Source organism: Microcaecilia unicolor, chromosome 11, assembly GCF_901765095.1.
Source record: "Microcaecilia unicolor chromosome 11, aMicUni1.1, whole genome shotgun sequence".
In the NCBI taxonomy this organism is placed as follows: Eukaryota; Metazoa; Chordata; class Amphibia; order Gymnophiona; family Siphonopidae; genus Microcaecilia; species Microcaecilia unicolor.
In genome coordinates, this window is record NC_044041.1 from 37,551,404 (window position 1) to 37,572,194 (window position 20,791).

The 20,791-nt window shown below is 45.0% G+C and overlaps 1 protein-coding gene across 2 annotated transcripts in view; it reads left to right on the forward strand.

Annotated features, from left to right (window-relative positions):
- The first annotated feature begins 17,639 nt into the window (after nt 1–17,639).
- Nucleotides 17,640–20,791, forward strand: part of BCL7A (BAF chromatin remodeling complex subunit BCL7A) — a 106,017-nt gene continuing 102,865 nt past the window's right edge. Inside the window, exon 1 of one of the 2 annotated variants that reach the window (XM_030218977.1) lies at nt 17,640–17,743. In XM_030218977.1, coding sequence (XP_030074837.1) covers nt 17,652–17,743 — 92 coding nt within the window. In that variant the 5' untranslated portion in view covers nt 17,640–17,651. The remainder of the gene's footprint in view (nt 17,744–20,791) is intronic. The other variant, XM_030218978.1, reaches the window with a different exon arrangement.

The following is a 20,791-nucleotide window of genomic DNA, read 5'->3' on the forward strand; positions in this document are numbered from 1 at the left end:
TTGGCGGAATCTGAGACTCTCTTGTGTTGTTTTTCCTCGTGAGGAACCTAAAGTGGTTGGGGTGGGTGTAGGGGAGATTCCTGGGGATTGGATAGGTAATTTGTTGGATATAGTATTTCCATCCCATTACTGCTACCTCTGAGCCACAAGAACACAGGCCTCATAGGTATATTGGGCGGGAGATGGGGAATGTATGAGAATCTTTAGTGTTGGCATTATCTGTTATAGTTTGAAGGATGAGGGAGGAGTGTTTTGGGTTAAGGAGGAGGTTTTTTAGGGAGTGGTTAGAAAGGAGAATAAAAGATAAAAAATTTTTTTTTCTGTATTCTGTACTTCAATATTGTCTATGACGAAGGTTGATATATCTGTTACTATGTTTTATTCTTAATACAAAAAGAAAAAAAATATTGAGGGGGGGTCAATATTCAGCCATTGGCAGTAAGCGTTTTGTTTACCACCAACGATGTTATTCCTGGATATTCAAAGCTGGGAACTTTGTGATCTTCCGCTTTGAATATCCAGTTATTTTTAAGCCAGCTAACACAAAGCGACTTGAGTCGATATTCATCACTTAAGCAGCAATGGACTACACCATAAAAATAGGACAGACATTTCCATATCATCACTCTAGACCTGCACAGATGGGTTATGCACTCCTACCAGCAGATGGAGACTGTTTCAGGTAATGTTTTAAGTGGGCTCTGCAGTCCCGTGAAAATCAGCCTGTTCTCAGTCTCAGCAGATGGTAGCAGTGGTAAGCACGTGCAATAAATCCTAGCTTGAATTTCCCCTAGGGTGTTTGTTGTTTCTTTTAACTTGGGAGGGGTTAATATTTAATATTAAAAAAAAAATCAGATGAGAAAATAAATTTCTCTCTGTATTCCTCTCTGCTGCTTCACAGGGGTTGAAGCCAGGGGCTTAGCTATGAGTGGGCCCAGGCCCACCTAATCTCAGCTCAGGCCCACCCAGTCTCTCTAACCCGCCAATCAGTACCCGTCTTCTTAGGCGCCCATTAGGCTGTACAGCAGCATGCAGCCACGTGGAAGGCTCCAGCAGCTGCAAGCAAACAGAAGCCCTCCTGCCTGCCTTTTAAATTCCTGCTGCAGCACTCAGGAAATTGGACTTTGGGACCTGCTCTGGTATGTGGTTGTATCTGCCTCTGTCATCAAGGCTGCTGCTGCATAGTGGTAGCCAGGGGTGGCCAAAGGCAACCTACCGCCCAAAGCAGGGATGAGATGCCACCCGCGCCCAGTCTGGCATCTCCCCCCTTCCCTCCTCTTACCTCTGTTTATTTTTTTTTCTTTTCCAAAAGGCAGCAGCGATTCCCATAGACTGCCCTGCTACGGTGCCTCTTCACTGTACTGCCTCTGAGGAAACAGGAAGTTATAGCAAAAGGTGGGCCACAGTAGAGAGAAGAGGCCAGTGCTGACAGCAGGGCAGCCTATGAGAATCGCTGCCACTGCCGCCTTTTAGAAATGAAAAAATTTAAGGTAAATGTGGGGAAAAGGGCTGAGGAGGGGAGAGTGCTGCCTAAGGCACCCGCCTCAGTTGACCTAATGGTAGGGCTGCCACTGATGGTAGCTGTAACTTGCCCCCAGGCCCATACACACAGCACCTGCCCCCCCCCCCCCCCCCCGCAGCCTGTACACACACCACCTGCCTCCACCCCCACGGCCCATGCACATCGGACTGCCATGAATTGTGTCTTCTTCATACCAGGCAGACACAGCATCTGAGCAGTGAGCTCCTAGAACCCGGACTCTTACATGCATACTCATTGGGGGCAGTAGATTTCTGTAGGAAGCTCAAGGCCAGGTAAAAAGAAAATGTTTTAATATATGTAATGCTGGTGGGCTGCTGGGTGGAGGTGGGCTCTGCACTACTCAGGTATATAAAAAAATAAGGTTGTATATTTAATGTTGGTGGGTTTCCAGCTGGGAGTGGGCTCTGCAGTACCCAGGTTAAAAAATGATGTTTAAATATAAAACTTTTTTTTTTTACCTGGGTACTGCAGAGCTCACCCCATTCAGAAACCCACTGGCATTAAATATAAATATTGGTGGGTTTCTGGACGAGTTCTGTAGTACCCAGAATGTAAAAAAAAAAAAAAAAAAAAAAGTTTTTATATTTAATGCTGGTGTGCATCAGGGTGGGGGGGGGGGGGGAGATTGGGAAGGGCAGGGGAGATGCCAGACTATGGAGATGGGCAGGGGTGACACTAGGCTACTGGGAGGGGTAGCATAGTAAGTGACGGCAGAAAAAGACCTGTATGGTCCATCCAGTGTACACAACAAGATAAACTCATATGTGCTACTTTATACCTGACCTTGATTTGTATCTGCCATTTTCAGGGCACAGGCTGTAGAGGTCTAGCCCCGCCTCCTAACTACCAGTGCTGCCACCCAATCTCTGCTAAGCTTCTGAGGATCCATTTCTTCTGAACAGGATTCCTTTTTGTTTATCCCACGCTTTTTTGAATTCCGTTACCGTTTTCATCTCCACCACCTCCCTCGGGAGGGCATTCCAAGAATCCACTACTCTCTCCGTGAAAAAATACTTCCTGACATTTTTCTTGAGTCTGCCCCCCTTCAACGTCATTTAATGTCCTCTAGTTCTACCGCCTTCCCGTCTCCAGAAAAGGTTCGTTTGTGGATTAATACAGACGTTCAAATATTTGAAAGGTATCATATCACCCCTGTTTCTCCTTTTCCTCCAGTGTATACATGTTCAGGTCAGCAAAGTTACAGGGATGGATGGGGGATATGGAAGAGTAGGGCAAATTCTGGGCTATAGGGATGGATGGAGGTGGGGTAGGAAGAGAGGATAGGGCTGATGCTGGGCTACAGGGATGGATGGGGGTAGGGTCGATGCTGGATTACAGGGATGGAGTAATAGGGTAGGGCTGATACTGGGCTACAGGGATGGAGTGATGTGGGGTTAGGGAAGGGTAGGACTGATGCTTGGCTAGAGGAGTAAAGATGGGGGCATAGGGAAGGGTAGGGCCAGGGCTTTTTTTTGTGCCAGTATGCAACGGTATGGCATACCGGCACCCTTTTTTACCGTTAAATCCTGCACCTACTGTCCAGCGTCAGCGATTCTCCTCTCTCCCCCTGCCCACCCCTTACATCGATAGAGAGTGATTCTCCTCCCCTTCTATCGATTCATTCCCCAGCCCGTCCTTCTCCCCTGCCTGCTATGAAGCAATAAAAAAGGCTGCAGGCAGTGATTGAGAGAGGCTGACAGCGTCGGAGCTTCCATCTGCGAGTCCCGCCTACTTTGTTTCAACTTCCTGTTTCCGCATAGGCGGGACTCAGAGAGGGAAGCTCCGACGCTGTCAGCCTCTCTCAATCGCTGCCTGCAGCCTTTATTGCTTCATAGCAGGCAGGCAGGGGAGAAGGACGGGCTGGGGAACGAATCGATAGAAGGGGAGGGCAGGGGAGAGAGGAGAATCGCTGGGCATGGATGGGATGGGAGAGAGGAGGAGAATCACTGGACATGGAGGGGAGGACAGGGGAGAGAGGAGAATCGCTAGACATGGAGAGGAGGGCAGGGGAGAGGAGAATCGCTGGGCATGGATGGGAGAGAGGAGGAGAATCACTGGACATGGAGGGGAGGGCAGGGGAGAGGAGAATCGCTAGACATGGAGAGGAGGGCAGGAGAGAGAGGAGAATCGCTGGAAATGGATGGTAGGGCAGGGGAGAGAGGAGAATCGCTACACATGGATGGCAGGGGAGAGAGGAGAATCGCTGGACAAGGATGTGCGGGCAGGGCAGAGAGGAGAATCGCTGGGCATGGATGGGATGGGAGAGAGGAGGAGAATCACTGGATATGGAGGGGAGATAGGAGAATCGCTAGACATGGAGAGGAGGGCAGGGGAGAGAGGAGAATCGCTGGACATGGATGGGAGGGCAGGGGAGAGAGGAGAATTGCTAGACATGGATGGCAGGGGAGAGAGGAGAATCGCTAAACATGGATGGGAGGGGAGGGCAGGGGAGAGAGGAGAATCGCTAAACATGGATGGGAGGGGAGGGCAGGGGAGAGAGGAGAATCGCTGGACATGGATGGCAGGGGAGAGAGGAGAATCGCTAGACATGGAGGGGAGGGCAGGGGAAAGAGGAGAAACGCTAGACATGGATGGGAGGGGAGGGCATGGGAGAGAGAATTGCTAGACATGGATGGGAGGGCAGGGGAGAGAGGAGAATCACTAGACATGGATGGGAGGGGAGAGCAGGGGAGAGAGAATCGCTAGACATGGATGGGAGGGGAAGGCAGGGGAGAGATGAGAATCACTAGACATGGAGAGGAGGGCAGTGGAGAGGAGAATCGCTAGACATGTAGGGGAGGGCATGGGAGAGAGGAGAATCGCTAGACATGGATGGGAGGGGAGAGGAGAATTGCTGGACATGGATGGCAGGGGAGGACAGGTTGCAAAGAAGAATCGCTGGACATAGAGGGGAGGACAGGGGAGAGAGGAGACATACTGGACATGGATGGAAGGGGAGGGCAGGGGAGAGGAGAATCGGACATGGATGAGAGGGGAGGGAAGGGGAGAGAGGAGAATCGCTGGACATGGATGGGATGGGAGGGCAGGGGAGAGAGGAGAATCGCTGGACATTGATGGAAGGAGAGGGCAGGGAAGAGAGAATCGCTGGACATGGATGGCAGGGGAGGACAGGTTGCAGAGAAGAATCGCTGGACATGGATGGGAGGGGAGGACAGGGGAGAGAGGAGACATACTGGACATGAATGGGAGGGGAGGTAAGGGAAGAGAGATTCACTGGACATGGATGGAAGGAGAGGACGGGACAGGAGAATCGCTGGACATGGGAGGGGAGAGAAGAGACATGCTGGACAGGGATGAAGGGGAGGGATGACAGGAAGGAGATGCACATGGATGGGAGGGGAGGGCATGGAAGAGAGGAGAAATGCTGGAAATGGATGGAGAGGACAGGAGATAGAGGAGAATTGCTGGACATGGATGGATGGAGGGTTTTGGGGGGAGAGGAGAAATGCTGGACTTGGATGGAGAGGGGAGAGAGAATTATTGCTTTCTATGAATACAGGGGAGGGGAGAGAGGAGAGAGGAGAAGTGCTGGACATGGATGGAGGGGAGGAAAGAAAAAAGAAGAAGATGCACATGGATGGAGATGAGGGAAAGGGAAGAGAGGAGAAAAACTGCACATGGAGATAAGGGAAAGGAAAGCGAGGAGAAAAACTGCACATGGATGGAGAAAATAGGCGAAAGCTGGATCCATGTTATACCTCCTCCAGTCAATTCCATGGAGGAGGACATAGCTTTTACATATGGATGTAGGGCAAGAAATGAAGAAGAAAGGAGGAAAAAAAAAATAAATAAATGGAAAGGAAGCCCTGGAAAACGGAGTTAAGAGAACAGATAGCAGCAGAATCAGAAACTGGGACAATATGGGTAGAAAAACAGTCACCAGACAACAAAGGTAGAAAAAAATCATTTTATTTTCATTTTAATGTTTGGAATATGTCCAATTTGAGAATTTACATCGGCTGTCGTATTTTGCACTGGGTATACTGGAGCTGTAACAGCTTACAGAAATTATTTATAATGAAAAAAAATCACATTTTTTTCTCCTAGTATAATATTTTCAATTATGTCTGTTTATATGCGCCATGGCTGGTGTGAGGGTGTGGCTACCATAGGGGTGGAGCCATATATAGTGACCCCCCCCCCCCCATAATGAGTACCAGCACCTTTTTTTTCTAAAAAAAAAAAAAAAGCACTGGGTAGGGCTGATGCCAGGCTACAGGACAATTTCAAATTTTTGGTCATTCTGTAACTGATGAAGGTTGATATGTGCTTTGCATGTGATCCAGGTGTGAGATTCTGCTGGCATATGATTTGTGTGGGATATATATCAGTTTGACTTGTCTGGCTTTTCCAATGGGACACGTATTGCTGTTGTGTATATTTACTGCTGCCTTTAGTTTCAACATTTTTATTGATGACATCTAACAATAATCTATAGCCAAAAGCAAATATTGCAAACAACCGTGCCAATATAGACATATAAAAGAATACAGACTGTCTTCTAACTTTGTACAATTAAACCCCCTCTACCCCCCCCCCCCCACCAGCATCACAACCCTAAAACCTCCCTACCCCCCCTACCCCACCCAATCAGCAATATGTTCCCTGTCTGGGGACTGTGTTCTTATTTCCCCAAACAGCATAAATGTAGAAAAAAAACCTTCCCAAGTGATATCCCAGACTTTATGTCAAGTGTATTTTATTCAAAACAAAACTTTGTGCTGTTGGATGCAACAATTGGATGTATGCCATCCACACCAAAAGAAACCACATCTCCCAAACGTGGGATTAGCCACTCTCAGTTCAAGCAACAGTAAATTATGAAATGGGGTTCACCATTGCCAGTATGTAGATAAAGTCTGTCCCACCCAATGCTGAAGGATACATTTCCTCCCAGTGACGCATGCTTTGCGAATCAACAGATATTTGCCCGCCCCTGTTACATTAAAAGACCCACTGACCTAAAAGGGCTCTCAGAGGAGAACAAGTAACTGGCTGCCCCACTATTCGTGTTAAAAAACTAAAAAGTCTTTTCCAAAAAATTAAGATAGATGGGCAATTCCACACCATATGCAAAAAAGTAATCCTATGCTCCATTTATTAAACGTCCCAATCACAAATGTGCCATTGCTACTCCCATATAATAAGCCTGGCGACAGGTGACATATTGTATACTTCTGACTTGCCTCTGGCAGAACTCCAGGCAAGAAAAACTCTGGCTACTAAATAAGTATTAGACATAATAAATGTTTATTCAAATTGTCAAAGAAGCCAATCAGTAAATATTGAAATAGTAACAAATAAACTCCCAATATAGTATAATATGTAGCAAAAAAAAACCCCTGAGTTTTCCCTGGGAGCTGTCAATATGTCCACCTGCTAGTGTAGGCACATTGAGGCTCGTCATCTTCCGTTCTGTTTCCTGTTAAATACTTTTTTCTTCCTTTCGTCATTATCTTAATTATAATTACCCTTCCTACCTAATGAATATGCATCTTTCCAGAATATTCTACTCCTTTTATGGCAAAAATCCAGTTCCAGCCTTTTCCAGCTTCTGACAGTTTAAAATTTGTCATATAAAGAATAAGTTTTTATTTGATACTAGTAAAAAAGGCCCGTTTCTGTTTGTAAGGAAACGGGTGCTAGCAATGGTTTTGGGTTTTTTTTTTTTGTATCTGTAGAGTTGTTAGTAAAGTGTGTGTGTTTGAGTGTGTGTCACAGTGAGACACAGAGAGTGGAAAAGAGTGTGTGTGTGTGTGTGTGTGTGTGACACAGAGCTACAGTGCCAGAGTATGTGTCTGCATGACCCCCTCATTCTGTCCGATGTGCAGTTACCCCCACCTTTGTGTTTGAAATTCTGGGACCACAGGGGCGAGCAGTGAGTCTGAGTGTGAGTGTATGTGTGAGTGTGTGTGTGTATTTGTGCGTGTGCATGACCCCTTCCTTCTGTCCGTGTTGCAGGGTCGTCCCTCCCCCCATGTGTTTGGATTTTCAGTAACTTTTCCTTGTTTTAATCCTGCGATTGTGCTCTTTTGTCCATGCCCTCTATCCATCCATGTGTAACATTTGTCCTCTCCCCTTTCCCTCTCATTCTGTTCTCTCCCCCCTCTCCATGTGTTTTTGTCTATCTCCCCTTGAAGTTCCAGGCCCCTCTCTTTTCCTCCCCCCTCCCTGCATGTGAGAGAGAACATGTGTGTGTCAGAGAGTGAAAGGCTGTGTTGTGTGTGTGTATGACCCCTTCCTTCTGTCTGAGGTGCAGGGTAGTTCCCCCCCCCCCCCCCCCCCCCCCTTTGGTTTTTCAGTTGCTTTTCTTTTTTTTTTTTTTAATCTCGTGATTGTGCTCTTTTTTTTTTCCTGCCCTTTCTCTCCCATAAGTGTACCTGCTGTTAGGAAAGTTGGTCCGTCTGCTAGGCTTCATGCAGCTTGAGTTATAGTCGACGTCCCCTGCTGATGCGCCCCAGGCTGTGTCTTCACCTTTGTTTTTGTTTTGTTAGTGTGAGTCCAGAGAGCTGTTCAGCTTCCTGCTGCTTGCTGAGGTGCCTGGAGCCTGTGTGTTCACTTTTTTTTTTTTTTTGGTTAATGCAGGACTGGAGGGCGATTCAGCTTCCTGCAGCTTGCAGTGTGGTCGAGGTCCCCTGCTGAGTTGCTCGGAGGCTCTCTTCAACCTTTTGGGTTTTTGTTACTGTGGGTCTGGTGCCTTTTTTTTTGCACGTGCCAGCAGCCAGTTCCTGCGTTCAGCTGTGTTTGTTGACGTCATTGATTTCGATGCTGCCTAGCAGACCACCTCCGTGCTGAGGGAGCCACGGTCCCAAGCATTAGAACGTTGGAGGTGAGTTTTATTATATAGGATGAGTTGACCTAATGTCCTTGCTATGCACAGTCATCCTACTACCCCCCTCCACCCTCTGGCTTAACCTACAGTTGTACCTACACCCATTACTTCTCCCTCTGATTGTTTATCTGGATACAGCAGGTGTCCTTAGTCATAGGAGTCTCTAGCTCTTAGCTTCTGACCAGCAACTTATCACAAGTTAGCACAGGCCAAAATGTCAAACCACAAATTTCTACAGCCTCAGAAAGGTATTTACCAGAAAAAGCACATTTATAATTCTCTTAAGTCTGTTCTCAGCTCAAGGTGAGCAAAACAGCTTATAATAAAAAGTAGAAATATGTATGGTTTGCACCTTTTCATGGCCTTTATGCTATACAATATCCCTTGAGAAGAATACGAAATTGGCATTCCTCAAATCAGCTGAGTATGCTATAGATGGAACTGGCGCAATTGCCCGCCCAATGTCCAAAGTAAGGACTAAACCTAGGTCTTTCCCCAATCAGTGAGTATAGCTGTATGGTCTACTGGAGCACTTTTTTAAAACTATTCCTGTTTTCCCTGTTCTGTTTCCTGTGTGTGTAGTTCTGTAGAAGCCAGCATTGTCCTAATTACCTCACTGCTATGCAGGTGTCTGCTGCCTCTCAATCTACCTGGCCTTTCCCTTCCAGCTGTGGATGCTGGTAAGCACATTGCTTCTTTGTTTGTTTGTTTGTTTGTCTTCCCTTAGTCTGCTTAATCCTTTGCCTGCTATGTTTGCTTCCTGGCTCTTGAGCTCTGTTTCTGCTAAGTTCTGTTCCTGTTGTGTGTTTGAGCCAGGTTCTGCTCCTGCTCTATGTTTGAGCTAGTTCTGTCCCAGTTCCCTGCTAAGCCAGTATACGGTTCCAGCCAAGCCAAACCTGTTCCGGAATCCAGTTCCAGCCAAGCCAACCCCGTTCCAGAATCCGGTTCCAGCCAAGCCTGTTTGAGAATCCGGTTCCAGCCAAGCATGTTTGAGAATCCGGAATCCAGTTCCAGCCAAGCCTGTTTGGGAATCCGGTTTGAGAATCTGGTCCCTGCCTTGTTTATTGTCTTGCTTCTGTTATTCTTGTTGCCTAGCTCCTACCCTGTCTACGTGTGCTTTGTCTTGTCTCTTTCAGTCTAGTCCTGTCCGGATCCAATCCTTGCCTTGTCCTTTTCTGGACCCAGTTTTAATCTACTTCCGTGTTTTGCCTTGTCTTGCATTTCTGGGTCCCAGTCCCAGTTTTAATCCAGTTCTGAGTCGTGCCTTGTCCTGTCTGGGTTCCAGTTGTGGCCCTTTGCCTTCTTTTCCTTGCCTCGTCAGGATCCGGTTCTTTTTTTGTCCATTGTGTTTAGTTACCCCTGTCCTGCCTTGTTGAGTCTGTTTATCCTAGTCCAGTCTGTTCTGATTCCTGCCTGTGCCAGCCTTGGTGATTTGTCTGCCAAAGATTCGCCTTTGGTCCAAGGGCTCACCATTCCTGACAGTTGTGACATTGTACTACCCACAATTAAAAAATGGTCTCCTATAGTTATTGTATGTAAAGGGTAACACAAGCACCCACAAACAGAAGTCAAAGACCTAAGAGGCTGTAGATTAGATCAGTCTATTTTAATTCTGTAAATAAACACAGTGTTAAATAAAATTATGTATGGTTGTGTCCTAGGGCTAGAAATACTTCTTATGTGCACAAATGCACAACATTGCATAGCCATTTTAGAAGTAAAAAAAGTCACAAACAATACTGTTTAAATGCTCCGTGATTTTTTTTTTAAATTTCTGCAGTTAATAAAAAAAAGTCTCAGTGGAGTGCATATAATAGAAAATTAAAAAGATGGCCATGACTAAAACCCTGATTCCATAAGAAGCCTAAATTTATAATTCAAATTCTGAAAAAGGAAAAAAGAAAAAAAAAATTAAAGATCACATAGCTTCACTATTCTGGCTATGTCAGTCTTAGGATACACATGCACAGGTTTCATCATAGTATGCAAAATTCCTGTGAACAAAAAATAAAACAAGCCGTACAAGTTTGGTGACTGAGCAACAAATCATTCAATTATTTCCCCTTAATCTTCCCCAAAATATCTCTATTTGTTTATAGTAGAATACCAGATGCTTCTGAACAAACAGAGGAAGGTAAAACACAAATAATACATTTTAACAAGGTATAGTTACCAGTTGAAGGTACAAACCTGCCTGACAGGCAACAATAAATACAAAATGAGCTGAACGCAGCATGAACTTTTCTGATTCCTAGTTCTGGTGGTATTAACTATTCGTTTTAACATATAAATGTCAGGGCTTCTTGCTATATGCAGAAATCTACAGAATTTAATTTGTTTTTAGGAAACTGCTTAGTGTATATTATTTCCTTTAGCCCATTAGTCTGATTTTAAAACTAAAAGCTCCCTATAAAAGAGATGGTGGGGATCTACATGTGTTTCTATCAGTCTCGTAAAAATAAACTTATCACGGAAACCAAAATTGTTATCTAAAAAACCAGATACACAAAGGAAACAGTAACATAAGTGTATAGAGGAAAAGATAATTTGATCTTTTTCAGTACGGCTGAAGTGCAGATTTTAGCACAACTCAAATGGAGAAGATTTTGAAGGGTAATTAGTATCCAAAAGCAACTTTTATTTTTCCTCGGGCCACTGAACTCAGCCAAGAGGCAGCTGAGGCTGGAACAAAGCCCATACTTCTCTTAGCTGGAGATAAAGTGATCGGTCCCTGTTGCAGACTTCCTACTGGACGCTAGCTGTGTCAGATCATTTTGGGAAGCAGATGTAGTGTCATCAAGCAAAATAAGCTTGTAACCTTCTGCAACTTATAGTACCTCTGTCAAAACTGGGCACAATCCTGGTTTTGAGGAAGCACTATTTACTGAAGGGCTGTAAAGGGAGAGGTTTATTTCCCATTAGTTTATCAGACTCCTGCTTCCACAAATTAAACGTTTTCAAATGTTCTAATAATGAGTTTCCCTTTTCATGTTTCTTGAGTAACAAATTACGAGGTAACACTCTACCTGTCTTATTTCATTGAAAGAAAAGATCCCTTTCACTTAGCTTAACCCATTTCTCACTGTACTTTATAATCTTTCTCTGTTCCTCTGGATTTGCTACACAAACAGTCTCTAATGGGGAAGTCATACTAATAAACTTCTAATTGGCAATTTGATAACAAAAATGCAAGAATAAAGCAGCAAAGCAGTAAAGAGACATCAGCATAATTACATGTACTTATACCAAACATAATATACATCACACCCGGGAAAGACAGAAATATAAAAAGTACATATCATGCTTCCCTTCAATTTTCCTTTTCCTTCATAATATTTAATTTACCAAGCATCTTCGGCCGGAATCCTCAACAACAACATTAACTTTTTCCTTTACTCAACATTTTACTTTCACAATGCTCAACCTTTTACTTATCTGAACCCCTAAACCCCTCTTGTCAGTTAAAGGACTGACTGAGGACGTTCACCCACAAAGTTACCTTGAGGATGAAGATCACCCACCTGAGGCAATGCACCTTCAAGTCCCTGTTCGGGCGCCAAATGTATACTTCTGACTTCCCTCTGGGACAGAAGTAACCTTCTGAAGGTCTCCTGGGGGGTTGGATCCTCAAGTAAATCATTTCTTCCCCAGGCAAGAAAAACTCTTGCTACTAAATAAGTATTAGACATAATAAATGTTTATTCAAATTGTCAAAGAAGCCAATCAGTAAATATTGAAATAGTAACAAATAAACTCCCAATACAGTATAATATATAGCAAATAAAAACAGAGTTTTCCCTGGGAGCTGTCAATATGTCCACCTGCTAGTGTATGCACATACTAGACATTATCACACACAAATTCGACCCAGACTCAAATCTCTCTACTAACAGACACAAGATGGACACCTGCACTGTGGTCAGACCACTATAAAGCATACATCTCCCTTCAATGGCAAACAAAAGGCACAACTAATAAACAAGAACGAAAAACCTACACCACGAGAGGAAAAATAGACCCGGTAATATTCTGGCAACAGATCTACCAAAACGGATGGACAACAAGAGCAGACACAATCCAATTCCTCCAAGAATGGGACAGATGTAGAACAATACTAGACAGCATTGCCCCAATTCAAACCAGAACATCACACAGGAAGAAATCAACACCATGGTTCACCGAAGAACTGAAAAAAATCAAAACACAAGTTAGAAGGTTAGAACGTGCGTGGAATAAAAAGAAAGACGACCCAACACTTAACGTATGGAAACAACTTCAAAGAAAATATAAGTATACCATAAGGCAAACTAAAAGATTATTTTATAAAAAAGAAATCGGACCGAATTACAAAGACACACACAAACTCTTCCAACTCGTGAATAAACTACTAGATACTACACCAATCACAACCAACAACAAAGAAACACCAGGAGCAGACAATCTCGCAAAATACTTCAATGAGAAAATCGTACAACTATGACTTAAAATACCAGTCAGCACCACCGATTACGCCACACTCCTTGACTGTCTAGATCCAGATCTAGGTGTATACCCAGCAGACAGAACCTGGACCAATTTCGAGATACTATCGGAGGATCTTATCTCCCAAATGCTCAAAAACTGGCGTCGCCACCCAATCTCTGCAAAGATTCCACTGAACCATTCCTTCTAAACAGGATTCCTTTGTGTTTCCCCAACGCATGTTTGAATTCCATTACCGTTTTCATCTCCACCACCTCCAGCGGGAGGACATTCCACATATCCACCACCCTCTCCGTGAAAAAATACTTCCTGATATTAGTCCTGAGTCTGCCCCCCTTCAACCTCAATTCATGTCCTCTAGTTCTACCACCTTCCCGTCTCCGGAAAAGGTTTGTTTGCGGATTAATACCTTTCAAATATTTGAACATCTGTATAATAATATCACCCCTGTTTCTCCTTTTCTCCAAGGTATACATGTTCAGGTCAGCAAGTCTCTCCTCGTACAGTTTGCAACGCAAATCCCATACCATTTTCGTAGCTTTTGTTTGCACTGCTTCAAGTCTTTTTATATCTTTAGCAAGATACGGCCTCCAAAACTGAACACAATACTCCAAGTGGGGCCTCACCAATGACTTGTAGAGGGGCATCAACACCGCCTTTCTTCTGCTGGTTATTCCCCTCTCTATGCAGCCTAGCATCCTTCTGGCCACGGCTGTTGCCTTGTCGCATTGTTTCTTCACCTTCAGTTCCTCCGACACCAACACCCCAAGGTCTCTCTCCTGAGTTGAGCTTACTAATCTCTCCTCTCCTATCCGGTATCTCTCGTTTGGGTTTCCGCACCTCATCACTCTACACTTCTTGGCATTAAATTTTAACTTGAAACTCAAACCACAGCTTCACACCCACTGTGTAAACATATGGATACAGGAAAGAGCTATCACCCTAATTATCAAACGGCACAGTTCACCGTAGTGGAGAAAAAAAGCTTCAGTGACACCACTCAGCCAGCCTGAGAATATCAGACTATAAGGCTTGGGCCCGGCTCAACATCATATAGCCCAAAAAAACTCCACAGTAGCTTAGTGTCATAGGGTTCAAATGATAGATTCATATATCCGTAGATCACAGGATATCTATGCATTCAATTCTTTACTATCTTATACTGCAATATAACTGCCAATCACTTAACTCCAATCACAGAAGTGTCACTCTGTCAATCAGCGCCTATCGTGACCCAACAGGGAGTCCCCGTTTCGCTATCGCTGCTTCAGGGGTCCGTCACGCTCATCAGGGTTTTAATCCATTATCTCATCTGCTGCCGTTCTTAGACACTCTCACAGTCCTGTGTCTACTTTGCTGCACTCCCAAGACGAGCTTGTAACTAACATGTGCCATCAATCTTCAATAAATACTATGTGCTCCACCCTATTCAATCAAGGATGACCAATCTCGGACGAGCCACTGCATCCACGTCATTCTATTGAAAACATCCAATCGCAAGAATCCAAATCGGCTAATTATTTCACTTATGACAACCTTGGTGAAGATGTAAGTGCTAAGGGGCCAAGAACAAAGGTTGATCTTTTCATGGCGCACAGTGGTCCCCAATGGCTTAAATTTGGAAGTGGAATGGTAGTTACAATGAGTAAGGTACGTAATTAATTTCAATCAAGAGAGAGTGCTTAGCCTATAAAAACTATCCAGTATGATTAGGGGTATGCTGGGTGTGACACCGGAAGCGAAAATGGGCAAGGTTTGGACATGTGTTCCCCCCCCCCCCCCCCCCCCCCCCCGGTAAGCAGCTCATGGTTTAAGATTGTTTTATATGAATGTATTAAGATATGTAAAAAGTTTTTTTTGAGTAATGATGGATACTTGCCTTTGGTCTTAAAGAATATTTTATTCCTCCTGAAGAAGAGAGTGAAATACGGGTCCGTATTGGGGAACAAGCTGACCTGTTTAAGCCTATTCAGGAACGGATACGGATCTTTCAATTGAGATGACACAAACATGACAGTCATGAGGGGAACTTGATTCCTGTTTGGTGTGCCTGGGGTGGATATTGAGGGAAGAGCTATCGGATGGCAAGCGGTACACGCTTAACTTTGGATTTATAAAGATCAAACAAATATCGGATGAAATCAGGGGCGTAGCTACGTGGGGCCCCACAGATTACGCCCTGGCCCCCTCTACATTTGACCCCCCCCCCACCGCCGCCCACCCGCCGCCGCATCAGGTACCTTGTTTGCTGGCAGGGGTCCCCAATCCCTGCCAGCCGGTTTTCTTCACCGCCGGTCGACCCCGGCACCTTCGTTGTGGTCATGTTTCTAACGCCTTACGTCCTGCACCGTGCATGTAGCCCCATGCAGGACGTAAGGTGTCAGAAACAGATGATCCCACAATGAAGGCGCCAGAGTCGACCGGCGCTGAAGAAGACTCTTCGGCTGGCGGGGATTGGGGACCCCTGCCAGCAAATAAGGTACGTGATGCGGCGGTGGCGGGGGTTTGCAGTTGCGGCGGCAGTCCAAAGTGGCTGGGGGGGGGTTGTGGTTGCGGCGGAGGGGGGGCCAAAGTGGCAGGGGAGGGAAGGCAGCGGGGGGGGGGTGGCTAAACAGTGCCCCCACCTCGGGCTCTGGCTCCCCCTCCTGCTCGCCTGCCGAGGTCTGGCTAAGCCCCTGGATGAAATAAACATTTAACAGCAAGTAAAGCAGCTGGACAGTTTCTATATATGTCTCAAGGGAAGGAGCCATTCAGCAATAACCTGAAGGAAGGTTTGAATAGATGAGTTTTGGAGAAAAGTTATAACGCTAATGAGAAAATGTAAAATGATTTTATAATGGGCACCATAAGGGAAGACGGGTAACCCTATAAAAAGGTTTTGTGACAAATGAGTAGTGAATGTTGAGTGCATGGGGAGTGAGTTAAGGTTTGGCTGTATGTGCATTATTAAGGCTTGTATTGAAACAGCAATTAAATAAAGGTAAATATTTGTTGACAATCTTAAAACCTCTGGAGTATAGATGATATAGTGTATTGATGTGAGCCAGAAATATTAATGCTGTAATGATTGACAGGATATATCATGGGGGGAGGAGTAAGGAGAAAATATTTGTCTGTTTTTGGGTGCATAGGGTCTTTGGTTGCTCACACGCCCGTCAGGACCCATGGAGGGGGTATCCTACCTGATATAATAAACAGAGCCAGCTGAGACAAGGTAACTTCTGCCTGACAGAGGTTGTGATCAGGACTCTTCCTGGGTGTAGAGAGTACACCCTGAGGGCCAGATGCACTAAACTTAACGAGCAAGTAGTAAACCCTGGCATGCACTAAAGACTTTTTTCAGATGACGGTAGCAGCTAACGAAAATGGAATGCAGATGAGCAAATTGTTTAGAAACCCTACTGCAATGAGATGCACTAACTTTTTCCGATTGTCTTAACGCTGGAAAATCTAACGAGAGGTCTGTACCTCTTGTTGGGGCTGTGTGAGATTGGAAAACTGCTACAAAAGTTAAAATTAGGGGAAAAAAATCAAGTGCTCGTTAGTGCAATAATAAAACGTTTATTTTGGCTGTCATTCTCCCCCCCCCCCTCCTCCTCCGATGCCGCTCACCCCCTCTGATGCACCACGATCCAGAGGACAGTGCAGTTGAGGACGCCCATCCAAAAAAACCCACCCATTTTGGCCGCTTTTCTCCCCCCTGCAATAATAAAAACGTCTTTTTTGGCAGTGCTTCACTAAGCTGAGAGACCTGGAAGTCCCTGAGCCAATCACAATGCGTTTAGCAACAGGCCAGGTTGCTTAAAACTGATGGATCTAAAAACACAGGATCTGTTCTAGTCAATTTCCCCTGCAGCTTGGAAGAATAGGAGAAAGAGAGGAGCAGATTGCAACAGCAGTATGCCCAGATTCCCTTGAGAGTGGATCAGGAAGCGCCCGTTTAATTTAGGTGGGTGAGGAAAACTGCACCTGAAAGGACAGACAGGGCACAGTCCTGCACAGTTTGGCAGCTGTGAAAAATCCCAGCGGGACACTTCTCTGACTAGCAGCAGGCAATTCACAGCCTCAGGTAGGTTGTCCTGCTGAGTAGGATGGGTGCAGGCAAACGAATGTGAAACAGACCTGGAGATGAGGGGATTGTACAACTGCTCAGTGCCCCTGATGCTTATCCCCAAGAGAGAGGAGTGATAATTGTTGCAATGGATATTGAATGTTCTTGTGTGATCTTTCAACAATAAAAGTTCAAGAATTAACCGCGCTGGAGGCCGTGAATTCTACTGGACCAACTCCAATGAATCAGGTGGTGGCTTGAAACCCTACTGGGATTTAGCTCTACCGCAGCCTGCACCCAGCTCAAAAAGATACATTGTGTTTTGGACGCCCTGGTCCGGGTGCCTGACCCAAAGAGCTTTGCTGCATCCAGGATTGTCTGGAGGGGACTAAGGTTACCATAATAATATTAAAAAAATCTTAATCCGCCTTTTTTTCGTTGCAAGGATGGCTCCAAAAGGGATTTTTCCTTCATTTTATCAACCGCCTACTAAGTACTACTGCGCTTTCAAAACCTCGCAGCAAAGGAAAGAGCAAAGCATTAACACGCTCTTGGCTGCTGCCGGGTAATGGATCAGCGCATGCGCAGTAGTGGCGACAGCCAGTGGCCTTTGTGTGTGTGTGTGTGTGCGCGCGCGCGTCTCTGTAAATGTGTGTGCGCGCGTCCGTGCGCGAGTGAGTCGAGCCGAGCTCCAAAATAATTTCCCCAAACACCAGCGAGCCATGTCGGGCAGGTCGGTTCGAGCCGAGACCAGAAGCCGGGCGAAGGATGACATCAAAAGGGTCATGGCGGCAATCGAAAAAGTACGAAAATGGTAAGGGAAGGAGAGCTGCCATTGAGGGAGGAGGGAGGAGGAGGGAACACGGGGAGGGGGAAGCGGCAAGAGAGGCGCCGGCTCCGCCGCCTGAGAAAAGCCACAGCGCCGGCAGCGCTCAGGTGCGGGGAGCGGCCGCGGGGGGAGGGCGGTAAGGGAGAGAAGGAGGGGGGCCGCGTCGGCGCATCTTTCGCTCCCTCCTTGCTCTAGAGGCTGTGGGCTGAGCCCAGGAGCCATTTCGTTGCAGTCACATGCGGGCTTTTTCGGGCTCGTCAGCCTCGCGCGGACAGCGATGCCGGCTCCATTGTGCGCTGAGGGCAGTCGGCGCGCGCGCGCGCTCCAATCCCACCCCGCGGCAAAGGAGAGGAAAGCGACCCCTCCCTCGCTGCGAGCGCTTCATTATCGGTGTGCAGCTGGTTGCCTCGCTCCCTTCTCTTTATTTGTTAGGGAAAGAAAAGACTCCGTTCCTTTTATCTTGGTGCACCATATGCCTGGAATAGACTTCCTGAGCCCATACGTCAAGTTCCATCTCTGGCCGTCTTCAAATCTAAGCTAAAAGCCCACCTTTTTGATGCAGCTTTTAACTCCTAACCCTTATTCACTTGTTTAGAACCCTTATTTTATCATCCCCACTTTAATAGTCCCTTATCTCTTATTTGGCCTGTTTGGCCTAATTAGATTGTAAGCTCCATCGAGCAGGGACTTCTCTTCATGTTCAAGTGTACAGCGCTGCGTACGTCTAGCAATAGAATTGATCGCTTCATTATGCAGCTGGTCTGCCTCGCGCCCTTCCCTTCTCTGTATTTGTTAGGGAAAGAAAAGAGGTACCGCGTGGGGGTGGGGCAAGGTCCGCAGGGAGGAAGTGCTGTACAGTAGTTGCTGCTGGGAAGGAAGAAAGAGGTAGGACCCCCCCCCCCCCCCCCCCCCCGACGTAAACCACTCAAAACTGTGAGCAAAGACGGCTGTTCTTCGGCTCAAAATAGAAAAAAAAAAAGTTTTTTGTTTCCCTTGACTTTTGTAACAGCTTAGATCTCATTACTCTTCTTTCTGCATTCAACTCCAAATAGTTACCCCAGTGAATTAATTTCATTCATATGCTTTGCTTCAACCAACATGAAAACATCACGAGTTTTATCAACTTCAACGTTTATTGGGGTTGGTAAACCCAATTGAAATGACCTCTTCCTGGATAAAGTCAGAGAGTTCAATATTGGGGGTGTTCAAGCATCCACAGAGCTGGCTCCTATACTTTTCATAATAAAACTTTTGTGTCATTCTTGTTGTTTTGTACTATAGTAATTGAGACTCTAGGGGCACTAATGTTTAAATGTGCCTAGAGCACGATGCAAGTTAAGTGGATATTTTTAAAGAGAAAATGTCATCTTGTTTGGTTCACAAGTTTTATTTCTTAGCGTTTGGCATAGTCTACTATCTTTTTTTTTTGGCCAACATTTTGTTGTTCTCCTCTGTGCTTACAGCTCAATTTGAGCTCACCTTTATTCAGACTGTGGTACCTGAGCTTTGATTCATAAGGGTGGGGTTGGCATGTTGTTTCTTATTTTTAAGAAACCCTGTCTGACCCATCAATCTCTAGAACTCTGTAATATGTGTGGGATGGCTGGAATTCCTTCCTCATCTTTGCTACTATAGCATCCTAGGCTAGCCTGAGGGGTAGAAGACAGCTTTGGAAATCAAACCCAGATCACTAGGTATTTGTTTTTGTTTGCCAGACCTCTTCCCCAGCTGTTAAAAAAAAAAAGTCTGTCAAAGTGGTTTTTAACAATAAAACTCATGGTTTGATGTGATTTTAGGGTAAAGGTAATTATTGTCCAATTATTTATCCAGCTTGATTTAGAAAACTATGTTAGGATTGAATTATAGACATACATTTGTGCAGTTAAAAGGCATGCCACTTAGTGGACAGTAAATCTGTTAGCTTGAGATGGACAACAAAATACATGTTTGTTTTTTGTTTTATACATACAAAGAAACTTAGAACAGATATGAGATGATTTAGTGCTGTGACTGAAGTATGACCCATCAACTGTAGTAAGTTTCTTGAACAGCTAAATAATCTGTGGAGCATACACATTTCACTGACACATGAAGTGTGTACACAACATCTGGGTAATGTTAGGGTAATTATGGATGAAATACAAAAATGAGGTAACAGTAAATATATCTAGTTTTGTGCTTGTGTGGTGCCGTTGGTCCACAGTGTTAGTTAAACAAATACTTTCTGCATTAAGCAATCCTAAAAGACAAAATGTATCTTTTACTGGGTAGCATTTGATAAGTATATGTGTTGGTAATATTCAGTCTCTAACATAGTGATTACGATGTTAGAATGAACATAGTATAGACCGTATGATGTCCTTTATTGTAAACGTGGCTGTTTGCATGGACACTACTGAAAGAACTGTAAAATTATCTTAAAATTTCTGATTTGATAAGTGCTGTCAAGTCGGTGTTGACCTATGGGAGACCCTCTGGGTAGTTGCCCTGAACTGTTCATGGTCTTCAGTCAGGCAGCTAATTGTTGATGGAGTAACATCCTTAGCTGCTTTTAGTGTATTGATCCATCACATTGCTGATCTTCCTCTCTTGTGTTGACCTTCAACTTTCATGTCTTTCTCTAATCTTTCTGTTCACATGATGTTCCCAAAATATGTAAGTTGAAGTCATTTGATCTAGCAGGAAAAGCTTTGGTTTGATCTTCTCCATTACTGATCGATTTGTTCCTTGGACACTCCATGGTTTCCACACTATTCTTCACCAGCACCATAATTTGAAGACATTGGATGATCTTCCTGTATTACTTCTTTACTGGCTATCTTTTAGATCCATATGAAATTGAAAATATCATGGCTCTGCATACAAAAAATTTGACTTACCCATCTCTGCACTTGATGATCTTGGCAAAACAGCTATGAGGGAACTAGACAACAGCAATACGTTGTTGGATTTCTTGATTACTTGTTTCATTATTGATTATTGTTCTAAGCAGGTGTATTGGTTTGGTATTGCAGCCTGTTCACTTGATCACCA